This window comes from Athene noctua, chromosome 22 (assembly GCF_965140245.1).
Source record: "Athene noctua chromosome 22, bAthNoc1.hap1.1, whole genome shotgun sequence".
Lineage (NCBI taxonomy): Eukaryota > Metazoa > Chordata > Aves > Strigiformes > Strigidae > Athene > Athene noctua.
In genome coordinates this window covers 8,406,003-8,421,445 of record NC_134058.1, presented here as the reverse complement: position 1 = coordinate 8,421,445, position 15,443 = coordinate 8,406,003, and the positions used below count along the sequence as shown (strand labels likewise).

Below are 15,443 nucleotides of genomic sequence, written 5' to 3'. Positions count from 1 at the left end.
CCCCCATAACCCCTCAGCACCCCCATTTCCCCTCCATTACCCCCCTGCCCCCCCATTCCTCCCAATAACCCCCCATAATCCCCCCACTGCACCTCATTTCCCCCTATAAGCCCCCATATACCCCCTCGTGCACCCCCATTTCCCACTATAACCCCACATAACACCCCCCCCACCACCTCCATCCCCACAGAACCCCCGACGCGGATGCCCCCCACCACCGCCCGCCCTGCCACCACCCCCCCCCGCCCGGTGAGCACCGTCCCAGCCGCCGTCACCCCCTCCCTGCACCGCCCGTTCACCCCGCGCCCCCCGAAAGTTCTGGCGGGGGGGTGCCGAGCGGGCGAAGCCGCCTGCGCCGACGGGCGCTGCGTCCCCCGCGATTACCTCTGCGACGGCGAGCCCGACTGCGCCGACGGCAGCGATGAGGAGGCTTGCGGTGAGTTTGCGGGGACGGGGCGGGGCGGGGGGCACCCTGTGGGTGCTGACACCCACCCCAACCCGCCCCCCGTCACCCAGGCACCCCCTCCCCTTGCGAACCCAATGAGTTCAAGTGCCGCAACGGGCACTGCGCCCTCAAGCTTTGGCGTTGCGACGGCGAGAACGACTGCGGGGACGGCTCCGACGAGACCGATTGCCGTGAGTACGGCCGGCTTGGGGACACGGGCGGGGGGACACGGGCCCTCCCGGTTGACACGTGTCACCGTCACTGCTGCAGCCACCAAGGCACCCGGCGCGGCTTGCGGGCCAGCGGAGTTTCGGTGTGTGTCAAGTGGGAGCTGCATCCGGGCCAGCTACCAGTGTGACCGGGAGCCCGACTGCCCCGACCGCTCCGATGAGGTCGGCTGCGGTGAGTGACACCGGGAGGGGACATCTCTGCCAGGCACGGGGACGTGGTGGCCGGTGCTGGGGACCCTGTGGCGTGGCTGCGTGTTGGGGATGCTGCGCCCAAGTTGTGCTGGGGACGTGGTGCCATGGCACCGGCATGGGGGCACTGCACCCAGGGACTCTGTCCCGTGACGCCAGGTTGGGGACACCGTGGGGGACACTGTGCCCCATCCGTGCCGTGCTGGGGACCTTCTGTCATGGCACTGTGCTGGTGACAGTGCTGGGGACTCTGTGTCCAAGCGATGCCACACTGGGGACCCTGTGCCGTGGCACAGTGCTGGGTGACACACTGGTGACTTTGTCCCCAAGCGGTGCCATACTGGGGACCTGGTGCCATGATGTGGTGCCAGGTACCGCACTGGTGACCTTGTCCCCAAGTTGGGCTGGGGGCCCGGTGCTGGTGACCTTGTCCCCAAGTGGTGCCATGTTGTAGACCCTGTGCCGTGGCACAGTGCTGGGTGACATACTGGTGGCCCTGTCCCCAAGCAGTGTCACACTGGGGACCTGGTGCCATGATGTGGTGCCAGGTGCCACACTGGTGACCTTGTCCCCAAGCCACTCTGGGGACCTGGTGCTGGTGCTGGCGGTGCCACGCGGGGTCCGTCGGGGTGGTGACGGGGGGGTGCGGGCAGTGCCCCCGCAGGTGGTGACGCTCCCCCGGGAGTCGGTGCGGGCGGTGCCGGGACAGACGGTCACCTTCACCTGCGTGGCCACCGGCGTCCCCACCCCCATCATCACCTGGCGCCTCAACTGGGGACACACCCCCAGCAGCCACAGGTGGGGCGGGGCCTCGGGGAGGGGGCGGGGCCAGACGGGCATGGCCCAATGGGTGGGGCCTGAGGGGGTGGCCAAAGGGAGCTGGCTGTGGGTTCTGGGGGTGGGGCTTGGTGGGAAGGGGCGGGGCCTATCATTGGGGAGGAGCTTGCACTTGGGGCGGGGTCTGCGGAGGGGGCGGGGCTTGTCCTTTGGAGTGGCGGTGGTGGGTGTGCTGGGGGTGTGGCCTGGAATGGTGGGAGGGGCTTGTGCTTGAGGGAGGAGCTTATACTGAGGGGCTCTCTGGTGGTGGGAGGGGCTTGTGGCAGGAGAGGGCTGTGGTGGGAGGGGCTTGCACTGGGGGGAGCCCTGCGGTGGGAGGGGCTTGCACGGGGGGCGTGGTTTCCAGGGTGGGATTCCCAGCAAGGGGGGGAAGCTAAGAGCCAGCAGAAGCTGCGCAGTGGGCGGGGCTTGCACTTGGGGGCGGGTCGGTGCTCCCGCCTGGTGCCAAGCGTGCGGCGCAGGGTGTCGATCGTGAGCGAGGCCGGGCAGGGCACGCTGACCATCCGGGACGTCAAAGAGGCCGACCAAGGCGCCTACACCTGCGAGGCCATCAACACCCTGGGCATGGTCTTCGGCATCCCCGACAGCGTCCTCACCGTCACCCGCCCCGGTGAGCGTCCCCCGCCCTCCCCTCCCCATCCTGCCCCCCCACCGTGGCCCCGTGTCACTGTCACCCACTGTCTTCCGCAGGGCCGTGCCCCGAGGGCCACTTCCAAGTGACGGGGACATCCCGCTGCCTGCCCTGCTTCTGCTTCGGCGTCACCACCGCCTGCCGCGCCACCGCCCGGCACCGCCACCGCCTCCGCCTCCGCTTCGACCGCCCCGGCGACTTCAAGGGTGAGTCCTGGGGACAAGGGACGGGGGCACAAGGGACAGACCAAGGGCTGAGCATCTCCTCGCAGGCGTCAACGTGACGGTGCCAGCGGCGCCGTCCTCGCCGGTGCTCTCGGCCACGCAGCTCCACGTGGACACAGATGCCGAGGAATTCCAGCTCCTGGATCTGTCCCGCCGCTTCCTGGCCCTCGACGCCTTCTGGGCACTGCCGGACACCTTCCTTGGGGACAAGGTGACACCAGGGTGGGGACAGGGTTGGGGACGCCAGCGGCACAGCTGCTGACAGCTCGCTGATGCTCACAGGTGGATGCCTACGGGGGAGCGCTGAGTTACGGGGTGCGGTACCGCCTGGGACGGGGACCCCCCGAGCCCACCACCCACCCCGACGTGGTGCTGCGGGGCCACGGGCGGCAGCTGCGGGCGCACGTCGGGGCCACCCGGCCTGATGTCCTCAACTGGCGGCACGTGCCCTTCACCGAGGTGGGTGGGAGCTGGGTGGTGGGTGATATTGGTGCACATGGGTGGTGGTGGTGGCAGTGGGAGGGTGATGGTGGGTGGGTGGTGCTGGTGGTCGTGGACAAGTGATGCTGGTGGAGGTGTGTGGGTGATACTGGTGATGCGTGGGTGATGCTGGTGATGCGTGGGTGATGCTGGTGATGCGTGGGTGATGCTGGTAATGTGTGGGTGATGCTGGTAATGTGTGGGTGATGCTGGTGATGGGTGGATGATGCTGGTGTGGTGGATGGGTGATTCCGGTGATGGGTGGGTGATGCCAGTGATGGGTAGGTGATGCCAGTGATGGGTGGGTGATACTGGTGATGGGTTGGGTGATGCCAGTGATTGGTGGGTGAAGCTGTTGATGGTGGGTGAGTGGTACTGGTGACGGCAGTGATGGGTGGGTGATGCTGGCGGTGATGAGCAAGCGATGCTGGTGATGGGTAGGTGGTACCAGTGGTGGCAGGCAGGTGATGCTCATGGTGGCAGCTGGTCATCCTGGCATGACACTGGTGTCACCGTCCTGGCAGGACCACTGGGAGGATGAGGAGGGTGCCCCGGTGAGCCGGGAGCTGCTGCTGCTGGTGCTGCAGGGGCTGGAGGGCATCTTCATCCGGGCGGTCTATGATGGGCGAATGGCCAGCGTGGGACTCAGCGACGTGGCCATGGACGTCACCAGTTCCAGTGACACCAGCCTGGGGCCAGCTGGGGATGTTGAGGAGTGCAGGTGACTGCCGGGAGTGAGGTCGTGGGCTCGGTGTCACCACTGCCGCCGCGATGCCACCATCACACCGCTGTGTCCCCAGGTGCCCCGTGGGCTACACAGGGCTGTCGTGCCAGCGATGTGCCGCCCGCTTCGAGCGGGTGACGAGGGGACTCTACCTGGGGACCTGCTCTGGTTGCGGCTGCCACGGCCACTCCAGCACCTGTGACCCTGTTTTTGGACACTGCCTGGTAAGGGGGGGTGCGGGGTGACAAGAGGACAGGGATGTGGCACGCTGCCACCCCCCTCCATGCCACACGTGTGTGTGTGTACCCCAGAACTGCCAGCACAACACGGAGGGGCCCCAGTGTGAGAAGTGCAAGCCCGGCTTCTTCGGCGATGCCACCAAGGGCACAGCCACCGCCTGTCACCCTTGTCCTTGTCCCTACACTGAGCCAGCTCGTAGGTGAGTGCCAAGCCCAGGGGAACCCCCCCATCACCCCCCCAAAATGTCACAGCCCCGCTGTGTCACTGTCGTTGTCACCCGCAGGTTTTCGGAGTCGTGCTTTTTGGACACGGATGGCCAAGCCACCTGCGACGCCTGCGCCCCCGGTTACGCCGGCCGCCGCTGCGAGAGGTATGGGGGGGTGTCCCTATAACCTCCCCCCACCCGAGACCCCCCACCCATCACCCACCCATCCCCACAGGTGTGCCCCGGGCTACGAGGGAGACCCCATCCAGCCGGGTGGCAAGTGCACCCCGATTGGTGAGTGGTGGGTGCTGGTTGTGGGATGACCCCCCTCCCCCGCCACCCAGGGGTGCCCCCACCCTCACCCTCGCTGCCCACAGGCCAGGAGCTCGTCAAGTGTGACGCCCGCGGGGGCAAGGATGCGGCCGGTGGCACGTGCCGCTGCAAGGTGGGGGCAGGGCCCAGGGGTGGGGGGGCTGGGTGCTCCCGTCCCTCACAGCACCCAGTCTGATCCCCGAAGCACCCAGTGTGACACTCCCCGTGGCACCCGGTGGGATCCCTTGGGCACCCAGTCTGACCCCTGCCATGGCATCCTCCCCAGCACACATGCCAACCCCCCATGACCCCCAGTCCGATCCCTGGGGCACCCACTGCCACCCCTGCCCCCAGCACCCATTCCACCCCACCCCATAGCACCCAGCCCAATCCCCCCCCAGGACCCAGTCTGATCCCCTGTGGCACCCATCCCAACCCCCCCATGGCACCCAGTCCACCCCCCACATTTCCACTCCCTGGCAGCGCCCCTCCCCCTACCCCAGCACCCCATTTCCCAGTCCCTCAGCACCCAGTTGATCCGATCCCACCCCCTGGCACCCCCCACCCACGACACCCACCCGCCCCGCAGCCCAACGTGCGGGGACGGTTGTGCGACGCCTGCGCTGCTGGTACCTTCCACCTGAGCGCGGCCAACCCCGAGGGCTGCCTGCCCTGCTTCTGCATGGGCGTCTCGCGGCACTGCGCCAGCTCCGCCTGGAGCCGACACCAGGTACCCCCCGCGCCGGGCCATGCCAGGCCATGGAGTGCCATGTAGCGCCATGTTATGCCCTGCTGTGCCATGTTATGTCATGTCAAGCCATGCCATGCAGTTCTACGCCGTGTTATGCCTTGCCATGCCGTGCTGTACTATGTCAAGCCGTGCCATGCCGTGTACTGCCGTATTGTGTCATGCCAGGCCATTATATGCCGTGTTGTGCCATGGAGTGCCTTGCCGTGCTGTGCCATGCTGTGCTGCGTTACATCATGTCAAGCCTTGCCATGACATGGAGGGCCATGTTGTGCCATGCTATGTCATTTCAAGCCATGCCATGCCGTTCTATGCCATGTTATGCCTTGCCATGCCGTGATGTACTACATCATGCCGAGCCATGCCATGCCGTTATCTGCCATGTTTTTCCATGCTGTGCCTTGCCGTGCTGTACTCTGTCATATCAAGCCATGTAGTGCCATGCCAGGCCATTATATGCCATACTGTGCCAGGCAGTGCCTTGCCATGCTGTGCCGTACTACATCATGTCGAGCCTTGCCATGCCATGTTGTGCCATGCTGTGCCGTACTATGCCATGTCAAGGCACACCATGCCATTATATGCCATGTTGTACCTTGCCATGCCATGCTGTATTATGTCATGTCAAGCCATGCCATGGAGTGCCATGTTGTGCCATGCCTTGCCATGCTATGTCATGTCAAGCCATGCCATGCCATTATACGCCATGTCTTGCCATGTCATGCCATGCTGTGCTGCGTAATGTCAGGCCACATCATGCCATGCCGTGTTGTGCCATGTTGTGCTGTGCAATCCCATGTTGTGCCATGCTGTAACATGTTGTGCCCTCTTGTGCTATGCTGTGCCACACCGTGTAGTGCTGTGCCACTCCATACCATGTAGAGCCACGTCATGCATTTCTATGCCATGCCATGTAGCGCTGTACCCTCCCATGTCATGTAGAGCCGTGTTGTGCCGTGCCATGCCTTGATGTGCCGTGCTGTGCCCTGTAGTGCCCTGCCATGCCTACGACCAAGTCCCTTTCCACTCCCCTTCCAGGTCCTCCTCACAGCTGAAGAGACACCGCCGTTGAGCCTGGCCAACCTGGCCGGCACACGGACGGTGGGCGAAGGCGCCCGCTTCTCCTCCCCGCGGGAGCTGCTCTTTGCTGCCTTCCAGACGCTGCCCCGTGATGTCTATTACTGGGTGCTGCCTGCACCTTTCGCCGGTGACAAGGTGCCAGCGCCGGGGCCGGCTGGGGGACAAGGTGGATGTCCCCAAGCCTGGCTGAGCCTTGCTGTGTCCCTCCCCGCAGGTGACATCGTATGGCGGTGAGCTGCGGTACACGGTGACACACCGGGCGCCGGTGGGTGCCCAACCTTTGCCGCGCCAGCCTGACGTCCTGCTGCAGGGCAACGGCATCCTCCTGGAGCACTTCTCCGATGCCAAACCCGCCTCAGGTGTCCCCACCACTGTCACCGTGCCCTTCCGCGAGGTGAGGACCTCTGGGTGTCCCCCTGCCCTACTCTGGGATGGGGTTGGGGACACGGCAGTCACCCCCCGCCTGTGCCCACAGCGTGCCTGGCGCCGGGCAGACGGGCGCGATGCCACCCGTGAGCATCTCCTGATGGCATTGGCTGACGTCGACCTCTTCATGATCCGGGCGTCCTACTCCGATCAACCAGAGGAGAGCAGGTACCAGGGATGGGGAGGGGACATGGGGGACACGGGGACGCAGGCGAGCAGAGCAGTGGTGACATCCCGTCTCGCCCCGCAGACTGGCCGATGTCAGCCTGGACGTGGCGGTGCCACATGCCACCGGCCGCCCACCAGCACTGGAGGTGGAGGATTGCGCTTGCCCAGCCGGCTACCGCGGTGCCTCCTGCCAGGTGAGACCCTCGGTGTCCTCTCACCCCCGGCCTTGGGGACACCGAGCAGTGGCTCACCCTGCCTGTCCCTGTGTCCCCTCCGTAGGACTGTGACACCGGCTACACCCGCAGCACCTCTGGGCTCTACCTGGGCACTTGTGAGCCCTGCCAGTGCCATGGCCACGCCGGCGAGTGCCACCCCGAGACCGGCGTCTGCCAGGTGAGCTGGGGACGGTGAGGGGACACCACAGGGATCCCCATGGCAGTGTCACCAGCACTGTAAACCCTCTCCTTTGTAGGGCTGCCGGGATCACACGGAAGGTGCCCAATGTGACAAGTGCGAACCTGGCTACTACGGCGATGCCACCCGGGGCACTCCGGATGATTGCCAACCCTGTCCCTGCCATGGACCACACGGTGCCACCCAGTAGGTGCCACCCCCTTGTCCTCTACCTCCTTGGGGACACCAACAGGGGCTCACTCATCCCTTTGTCCCCTCTGCAGGGTGACCAAGACCTGCTTCGAGGACACGGATGGGCAGCCCACCTGCAGCGCCTGTGCCCCTGGACACAGCGGGCGCCTCTGTGAGAGGTGCCAGGGGAACCTGGAGTGGGGTGGGGGTTGTGTGTTTTTGGGTGCAACCCCCCCCTCACTGGGTTTTTTTTGGTGCTCCCCCCATAGGTGCTCGCCCGGCTATGTGGGGGACCCGCTGCGGGGAGAGCCATGCCGAGGTGAGTGTCACAGGGAGGGGATGAGGCAGTGTCTCCCGCGGTGGCACTGGGGGGCGTCCTGCCCAATGGCTGTCATCCCATGTCCCCCCACCCTGCCCCACAGAGCCGGGTGTCCCCAGCGGGCAGTGCCAGTGCGACCCCCGCGGCAGCATCGACGAGGGCTGCGACGCCGACGGGCAGTGCCGCTGCAAGGTGAGCCCTGTCCCCCTCCTCCTCCCAAGCCCTGGGAGGGGACGACAAGGCAATGACACCCACCTTGTGTCCCTGTCCCCTCCTCCAAGGCCAACGTGGAGGGTCCCCACTGCGCCACTTGTCGTCCCCACCATTTCCACCTGAGCGCCAGCGAGCCGGCCGGCTGCCTGCCCTGCTTCTGCATGGGCATCGTCCAGCACTGCGCCAGCACCACCTACGCCCGTGGCACCGTGAGTGTCCCCGACGATGTCCCCAGGGTGTCCCCAGATGTGCCCCGACCCCGCTCACCCTTATCCCCATCCCGTAGGTCCGGACGCCCTTCGCTCCCGGTAATCCCCAGGGATTCGCCTTGGTGAACCGGCAGCGCAGCACCCGGGTGGGCACTGGCTTCCGGGTGGAGCCGGGCACCCCCCAGCCCCGACTGACCTACGACCGTTTTGGGGAGCTGCCCCCCGACTCCTACTACTGGCAGCTGCCGCCCCCCTACCAGGGGGACAAGGTAAGGGGGTGTCTCCCTCCCCGGGGGACAGAGGTGCCTACAGGAGCACCCAGCCTGCACCCGCTCCCTGTGGGCACCCCTGGGTGCTCGTCCTGTGGCTCTGTGGAGGGGGAGGTGGGCACAGCCTCCCCCATATCCTGGCTTTTCCTTTCTCCTTTCTCCTTCTTTTTCCTTTCTCCTTTTTCCTTTCTTCTTTCTCCTTTCTCCTTTTCCTGTCTCCTTTCTCCTTTCCCATATTCTTCGCCTTCCCCATCCCTATCCTATTCCCATTCCTTTCTTCATCCCTTCCTCTTCCCTTCCACTTGCTTATCCTCATCCCCATTCCCTTCCTTCTCCTTTCTCCCTTCTCCCTTCCCCATCCCAAACCCTATCCCTATCCTTACCCCTGTCCCATCCTCTTCCTCTTCCTTTTCACTTTCCTCATCCTCATTCCATCCTCATCTCCTTTCTCTTCCCTTCCTCATCCCCATTCCCCATTCCCCATCCCTGTCCCATCCCCATCTCATCCCTATCCCATCTCCTTCCCCTTCCCTTCCCCACCCCACCCATCTCCCCACGCAGGTGGGCTCCTACGGCGGGCGCCTCCGCTACACCCTGACCTACACCCCAGGGGGGCAGGGAGCCGCCCTGCCTGACGCCGACATCCAGATCACGGTATGGGGGTGCCTGGGTAGGGGGGGAGGGACAGAGTGACACCAGGACCCCCTCTGACCCCCCCCTATCCACAGGGCAATGACATCACGCTGGTGGCGTACCAGCCCGACCTGCCCCCGCGGACCCCCCAGACCTTCGAGATCATTTTTCGGGAGGTAGGAGGTGGTGGGTGGCTTTTGTCCCCAATGTCCCCCATCCCCACGGTGTGCCAAGCTGGTGTGTGTCCCCCCTGCCTTGACACCCCTCTCTGCTTGCAGCAATACTGGCAGCGGCCGGATGGGCAACCGGCAACGCGGGAGCATCTCCTGATGGCTTTGGCCGACCTGGATGAGGTCCTCATCCGAGCCACCTACTCCACCAGCACGGCTGCATCCAGCATCGCCGACATTGTCATGGAAACGGCCGTGCCCCCCCAGCCCGGCCTCCCCCCGGCCGCTGAGGTGGAGGAGTGTCGCTGCCCCCCCGGGTACCACGGGCTGTCCTGCCAGGTGAGCCCCCAGCATCCCCCCTCAGCATCCCTGTCATCACCCCCCCACTTCCCACAGATATTTGCTGGGGGTTGTCACAACACTGAACCCCCCCTTTTCTTCCCTCCTTGGCAGGATTGTGCTCCCGGTTACACCCGCACTGGGGGGGGGCTGTACCTGGGGCACTGCGAGCTCTGTGAGTGCAATGGGCACTCGGAGAGCTGCCACCCCGAGAGCGGCGTCTGCTCCGTAAGTCTTGAGATTAAGCAGGTTTTTTTGGAGGGGCTGGGGTCTCATCCCAGCTGTGACCCCCCCAATTTGTGTGTGTCCCCCCCAGGGATGCTTGCACAACACAGCAGGGGATTTCTGTGACCAATGTGCCCCTGGTTTTTACGGGGATGCCACCGCCGGCACCCCTGAGGACTGCCAACCCTGCGCCTGTCCCCTCCCGTACCCCGAAAACCAGTGAGTGCCAGAGCCGGAGCAAAGGGGTGCTGGGGAGGGGACACCCCCCCACCTCACCCTGTCCCCGCAGGTTCTCCAGGACCTGCGAGAGTTTGGGAGGCGGCGGGTACCGCTGCACCGCCTGCGAGCCGGGCTACGCCGGGCAGTACTGTGAGCGGTGAGAGCTGTGGTGGGGTGGCTGACACCCCCAAAACCCTACCCCGATGGGCTCACCCCGAAAGGCTCACCCTGATATACCCACCCTGATGTGCTCACCCCCATGGGCTCACCCCAATATACCCACCCTGATGTGGTTCCCCCAATATATCCACCCCAACATACTCACCCCGATGGGCTCACCCCCATATACCCACTCCAAAGTGCTCACCCCAATATACCCACCCCAAAGTGCTGACCCTCATGTCTCACCCCAATATACCCACCCTCCTATACTCACCCTGATGGGCTCACCCGAATATACCCACCCCAAAGTGCTCACCCCGACGGGCTGACCCCAAAACCCCACCCTGATGGGCTCACCCCGAAATGGTCACCCCAATATACCCACCCTGATACAGCCATCCGGATGTGGTCACCCCAATATACCCACCCCAAAGTGCTCACCCCGATGGGCTCACCCCAATATACCCACCCACCTATACCCACCCCGATGGGCTCACCCCAACATACTCACCCCAATGGGCTCACCCCCATATACCTTCCCTGATGGGCTCACCCCGATATACCCACCCTGATGTGCTCACCACCCTGATATACCCACCCCAAGGTGCTCACCCCAATATAACCACCCTGATGGCCTCACCCTGATAGTCTCACCCCGATGTTCTCCTCCTATACCCACCCTGATGTACTCACCCCAATATTCCCACCCCTATGTACTCACCCCGATATATGCATCCTAAAGGACTCACCCCGCTGTATGCACCCCAATATACTCACCTCAATATTCCCACCCGATGTGCTCACTCCAATATACCCACCCCAATAGGCTCACCCTGCTATACCCACCCTGCTGACTCGCCCTGCTATATGCACCCCAATATGGTCACCCCAAAACACCCCCCAATACCCTCACCCCGATGGGCTCACCCCAATATATGCACCCCAATATACCCCCTGTGCCTCCCCCCCCATTACGCTCACCCCCTTTTCCCCCGCAGCTGTGCACCTGGCTATGTGGGGGACCCCACAGCACGTGGCCAGGCGTGTGTCCCCGGGGGGTCCCCGCCCCCCCTGGCTGTCCGTGTCCACCCGCCACGCACCACGGTGGCCCAGGGCAGCGCCGTCACCCTGCGGTGCCAGGCCAGCGGCGACCCCCCCTTCTATTACCACTGGGCGCGAGAAGATGGGCGACCCCTCCCCGAGGGCGCCCAGAGCCGGCAACAAGGTATTGGGGTGCCTTTGGGGGACGCATCGGGGTGTCCCCAAGGTGGAGGGGACGCGGGGTATCACCCGTGTGTCCCCCCCTCTAGGCGAGGAGCTGCACTTCGCCAGCATCCAGCCCTCTGAAGCCGGCGTCTACGTCTGCTCCTGCCGCAACCTGCGGCACAGCAACGCCAGCCGCGCCGAGGTCATTGTCACCGGTAGGTCACTGTCACCGAGGTGGGGGACAGGATGCACGGGGATGAAGCGGAGGGGGCTCAGCTTTCCCGTCTTGGCACAGAGACTCCAGGCAAACCCATCACTGTCACCGTGGAGGAGAAGCGGGTGCAGCGGGTGAAGCCTGGGGCCGATGTCACCTTTGTCTGTACTGCCAAGAGCAAGGTGAGCCAAGGGGGGTGTGGCATGGCGGGGGGCATGCAGGCACCCTTGGGTGCCCATGGGGACGTACAGGGCACAGAGATACCTTTTGGTGCCCACAGGGACACGCAGGGTGCATAGGGACACCCCTGGGTGCCCGCCTGATCACACAGGGCACATGAGCACCCTTGGGTGCCTGTGGGGTCATGCAGGGCAGAAGGACACCCCTGGGTGCCCACCTGGCTATGCAGGACATGCAAGTGCCCCTGGGTGCCCCTAAGGCCCTGCAAGACATGTGGATACCCCTGGGTGCCCAGCTAGTCCCACAGAGTAGAGAGACACCCCTAGGTGCCCACGGGGCCGTGCAGGGCACAGAGGCACTCTTGGGTGCCCACGCAGCCCTATGGACCCCCCAAGCCCCCTTGTGTGCCCATGTAACTGTGAGACACATCAACACATCAGTCCCGGAGAGTGGTGGTCAGTGGAGCTAAATCCAGCTGGCGGCCGGTCACAAGTGGTGTCCTCAGGGCTTGGTGTTGGGACCGTTTCTGTTCAACCTCTCTACTGATGATCTGGGTAAGGACACAGAGTGTGTCACCAGTGAGTTTGCAGATGGCACCAAGTGAAGCGGCAGTGTCGATCTGCATGAGGTCAGGGAGGCTCTGCAGAGAGACTGGGATAGATTGGATCGGTGGCCAACGTCAACGGGATGAGCTTCAACAAGGGCAAGTGCCAGGTCCTGCCCTTGGGCCACAACCACCCCCTGCATGGCTACAGGCTCAGGGAGGGGTGGCTGGAGCTGTCTGGAGGAGAAGGATCAGGGGGGTCTCATTGACAAGCAGCTGAACATGAGCCAGCAGTGTGTCCGTGGCCAAGAAAGCCAACGGCATCCTGGCTTGTATCAGCAATAGTGTGACCAGCAGAAGCAGGGAGGTGACAGTCCCCCTGTGCTCTGCACTGGTGAGGCCACACCTGGAGGGTTGTGTCCAGGTTTGGGCACCTCAATCCCAGAGAGATCTCGAGGGGCTGGAGCGAGGGCAGAGGAGGGCAACGAGGCTGGGGAAGGGCTGGAGAATCAATCCTGTGAGGAGCCAGTGAAGGAGCTGGGAGTGTTCAGTGTGAGGAGGAGGAGGCTGAGGGGAGCCCTCATCCCTCTCTGCAGCTCCTGACAGGACATTGCAGAGAGGCTGGGGCTGGGCTCTGCCCACAGGGAATTAGTGACAGAACAAGAGGGAACGGCTTGAAACTGTGACAGGGGAGGGTCAGACTGGACATGAGGAAAAAATGTTTCCCAGCAAGAGTGGTCAGAGAGTGGAACAGGCTGCCCAGGGAGGGGGGAGTCCCCATCCCTGGGGGTGTTTAAGGGCTGTTTGGATGAGCTGGGGGGGGATGTGGGGTGGGGGAGAACTTTGTAGAGTCAGGCTGAGGGTTGGACTCGATGACCCCGCGGGGCTTTTCCAACCTGAATGATTCTGTGATTCTGTGAACACCCTTGGGTGCCCACCTCTCCCCTGTGGGTACCCCCTGTGCAGCCCCTCCATCCCCAGCAGCTCTTCCCTCCACCAACTCCACGTGCCCATCCCCGTGGCCTCAAGCCTCTCCCTCTCTCCCCGCTAGTCGCCCGCCTACACCCTGGTGTGGACGCGGCAGAACCACGGGACGCTGCCGCCTGGTGCTGTGGATTTCAACGGCATCCTCACCCTGCGCAGCGTGCGGCCTGAGGACGCCGGCGTCTACGTCTGCACCGGCTCCAACATGCTGGACATGGATGAGGGCACGGCCACACTCTACGTCCAGGGTGAGCCCGCGGGGCGCCCCGATGCTGGGGGGGAAGGGAGGGTGACGGGCACGCTTGGCGCCCAGACGCCAGGGTGATGGGCACGCTCGCCTGAGACTGGCGCCTTCTTGCAGCCCCCTCGAAGACGCAGATGTTTTACGGACCCGTTGAGTTTATGGAGGGGCACAGACCAGGTGAGTCACCGCAGGGGGAGTCCGAGCGGGGGGGTCAGTCCATGTGCTCCCCCAACCCACTGCATGCTGGGGCTCCACCGCACACCCCGCTGCCAGCCGTGCCGCACCACTCCCCCTTCCCTGCTTCTCACCGTCCCCACCACCTGGGCCCAGCGCCATGGTGGGGGGGCCCCGGTGAGCCCTGAGCACACCCCCCCCGGGTCTCACCGCAGCCGGCACCGCCGCCGCCCCCACCGCCGCCGTGGAGCCGGCGCAGCTGAGCGTGGCACCGGGGCAGCCGGCTGAGTTCCGCTGCGTGGTCACCGGCAGCCCCCCACCCACCCTTGAGTGGCTCGGTAGGTGCCTGCTGGGGATGAGGGGGTGCACCAGCTTGGGGACACGGCAAGCGGGAGTGACAGTGGGCCGTGTCCCCTCAGGCACGCTCCCGCCGCGGGCGGTGGTGCAGGGGGGGACGCTGCGTTTTGGCGCCGTGGAACCCGCCGACGAGGGGCACTACGCGTGTCGAGCGCGCAGCAGCGCCGGGCAGCACACGGCACGGGCCTTCCTCCGCGTGCAAGGTGAGCGTCGTCCCCAGCGTCCCTGTCACCCCCTTGTCCCCATCGTCCCCATCCTCATCATGTACATCATCATTGTCACCCCCCATCATCCGCATCCTCCATTTCCATCAGCCCCGTTGTCCCCACCAGCCCCATTGTTGGCATCACCCCTGTCACCCCCATCATCCCTGTCACCCCCATCATCTCCACCACCCTCATCAGCCCTGTCATCCCCATGACCCCCACATCATCCTCATCATCTCTGTCACCACCACCTCCATCATCCCCTTCATCCCCCATTGTCTCCATCACCCACATCACCTGCCTCATTCATGTCACCCCCATCATCCCCATTGTCCCCACCATGCCCCATCAGCACCCTGTGCCACCCTGACCCCCCACTTCCTGCAGCAGCCGGCACACCCCAGGTGCAGGTGAGCCCGGAGCGGACGGAGGTGCAGGAGGGCTCCACGGTGCGACTCTACTGCCGGGTCTCGGGGTCGCCCACTGCCACCATCACCTGGGAGAAGCAGGGGGGAACCCTACCGCCGCAGGTGAGCAGGGTGCTGGCACCCTTGGGTGCTCCCAGGGGGATGTGGGTGCACTGTGGGTGCTGCTCACACCCACCCTCGTGCCGCAGTCCCGCGCCGAACACGCCGACATCGCCACACTGGTCATCCCCGCCGTGACAGTGGCCGACGGTGGCATCTACCTCTGCGTGGGCACCAGCACCGCTGGCACGGCCCGCGCCGCCATTGAGGTGGCAGTGGTGCCAGGTGAGGCAGGTGGGGGACACCAGCAGGGTTCGGGGACAGTTTCAGGGGGGCTGCAACCCACCCGTGTCCCCCCTTTTCCTCCTTGCAGGGACAGCACCACCCGTCCGCATCGAGTCCTCGTCCCCATCCGTCACCGAGGGACAGACGCTGGACCTTGACTGCGTGGTGGCAGGATCCAGCCCTGCCACCGTGACGTGGTACAAGCGTGGCAGCTCCCTGCCCACCGGCCACCAGGTAGGGTGCAGGCAGCACAGGCAGCGCGGGCAGCACCCTGAATCCTGCCCTGTCCCCTGCGATGTG

The 15,443-nt window shown here is 64.8% G+C and overlaps 1 protein-coding gene across 1 annotated transcript in view; it reads left to right on the top strand.

Annotated features, from left to right (window-relative positions):
* The window catches only part of HSPG2 (heparan sulfate proteoglycan 2), a 38,771-nt gene that overhangs the window by 8,377 nt on the left and 14,951 nt on the right, over positions 1-15,443 (top strand). The window contains exons 9-49 of the mRNA XM_074925135.1: positions 191-436; positions 517-636; positions 716-847; positions 1,518-1,662; positions 2,163-2,311; positions 2,392-2,538; positions 2,604-2,767; positions 2,839-3,015; positions 3,561-3,757; positions 3,837-3,984; positions 4,072-4,199; positions 4,284-4,370; positions 4,441-4,499; positions 4,583-4,650; positions 5,107-5,273; positions 6,339-6,480; positions 6,560-6,739; positions 6,821-6,939; positions 7,022-7,133; positions 7,219-7,332; positions 7,412-7,539; positions 7,617-7,703; positions 7,794-7,847; positions 7,963-8,035; positions 8,125-8,265; positions 8,343-8,534; positions 9,096-9,188; positions 9,263-9,343; positions 9,446-9,676; positions 9,791-9,904; positions 9,993-10,120; positions 10,191-10,277; positions 11,281-11,507; positions 11,593-11,703; positions 11,784-11,884; positions 13,478-13,658; positions 14,044-14,166; positions 14,230-14,388; positions 14,779-14,921; positions 15,008-15,152; positions 15,232-15,377. Of these exons, the coding sequence (XP_074781236.1) occupies positions 191-436; positions 517-636; positions 716-847; positions 1,518-1,662; positions 2,163-2,311; positions 2,392-2,538; positions 2,604-2,767; positions 2,839-3,015; positions 3,561-3,757; positions 3,837-3,984; positions 4,072-4,199; positions 4,284-4,370; positions 4,441-4,499; positions 4,583-4,650; positions 5,107-5,273; positions 6,339-6,480; positions 6,560-6,739; positions 6,821-6,939; positions 7,022-7,133; positions 7,219-7,332; positions 7,412-7,539; positions 7,617-7,703; positions 7,794-7,847; positions 7,963-8,035; positions 8,125-8,265; positions 8,343-8,534; positions 9,096-9,188; positions 9,263-9,343; positions 9,446-9,676; positions 9,791-9,904; positions 9,993-10,120; positions 10,191-10,277; positions 11,281-11,507; positions 11,593-11,703; positions 11,784-11,884; positions 13,478-13,658; positions 14,044-14,166; positions 14,230-14,388; positions 14,779-14,921; positions 15,008-15,152; positions 15,232-15,377 (5,546 nt within the window). The remainder of the gene's footprint in view (positions 1-190; positions 437-516; positions 637-715; positions 848-1,517; positions 1,663-2,162; positions 2,312-2,391; positions 2,539-2,603; positions 2,768-2,838; positions 3,016-3,560; positions 3,758-3,836; positions 3,985-4,071; positions 4,200-4,283; positions 4,371-4,440; positions 4,500-4,582; positions 4,651-5,106; positions 5,274-6,338; positions 6,481-6,559; positions 6,740-6,820; positions 6,940-7,021; positions 7,134-7,218; positions 7,333-7,411; positions 7,540-7,616; positions 7,704-7,793; positions 7,848-7,962; positions 8,036-8,124; positions 8,266-8,342; positions 8,535-9,095; positions 9,189-9,262; positions 9,344-9,445; positions 9,677-9,790; positions 9,905-9,992; positions 10,121-10,190; positions 10,278-11,280; positions 11,508-11,592; positions 11,704-11,783; positions 11,885-13,477; positions 13,659-14,043; positions 14,167-14,229; positions 14,389-14,778; positions 14,922-15,007; positions 15,153-15,231; positions 15,378-15,443) is intronic.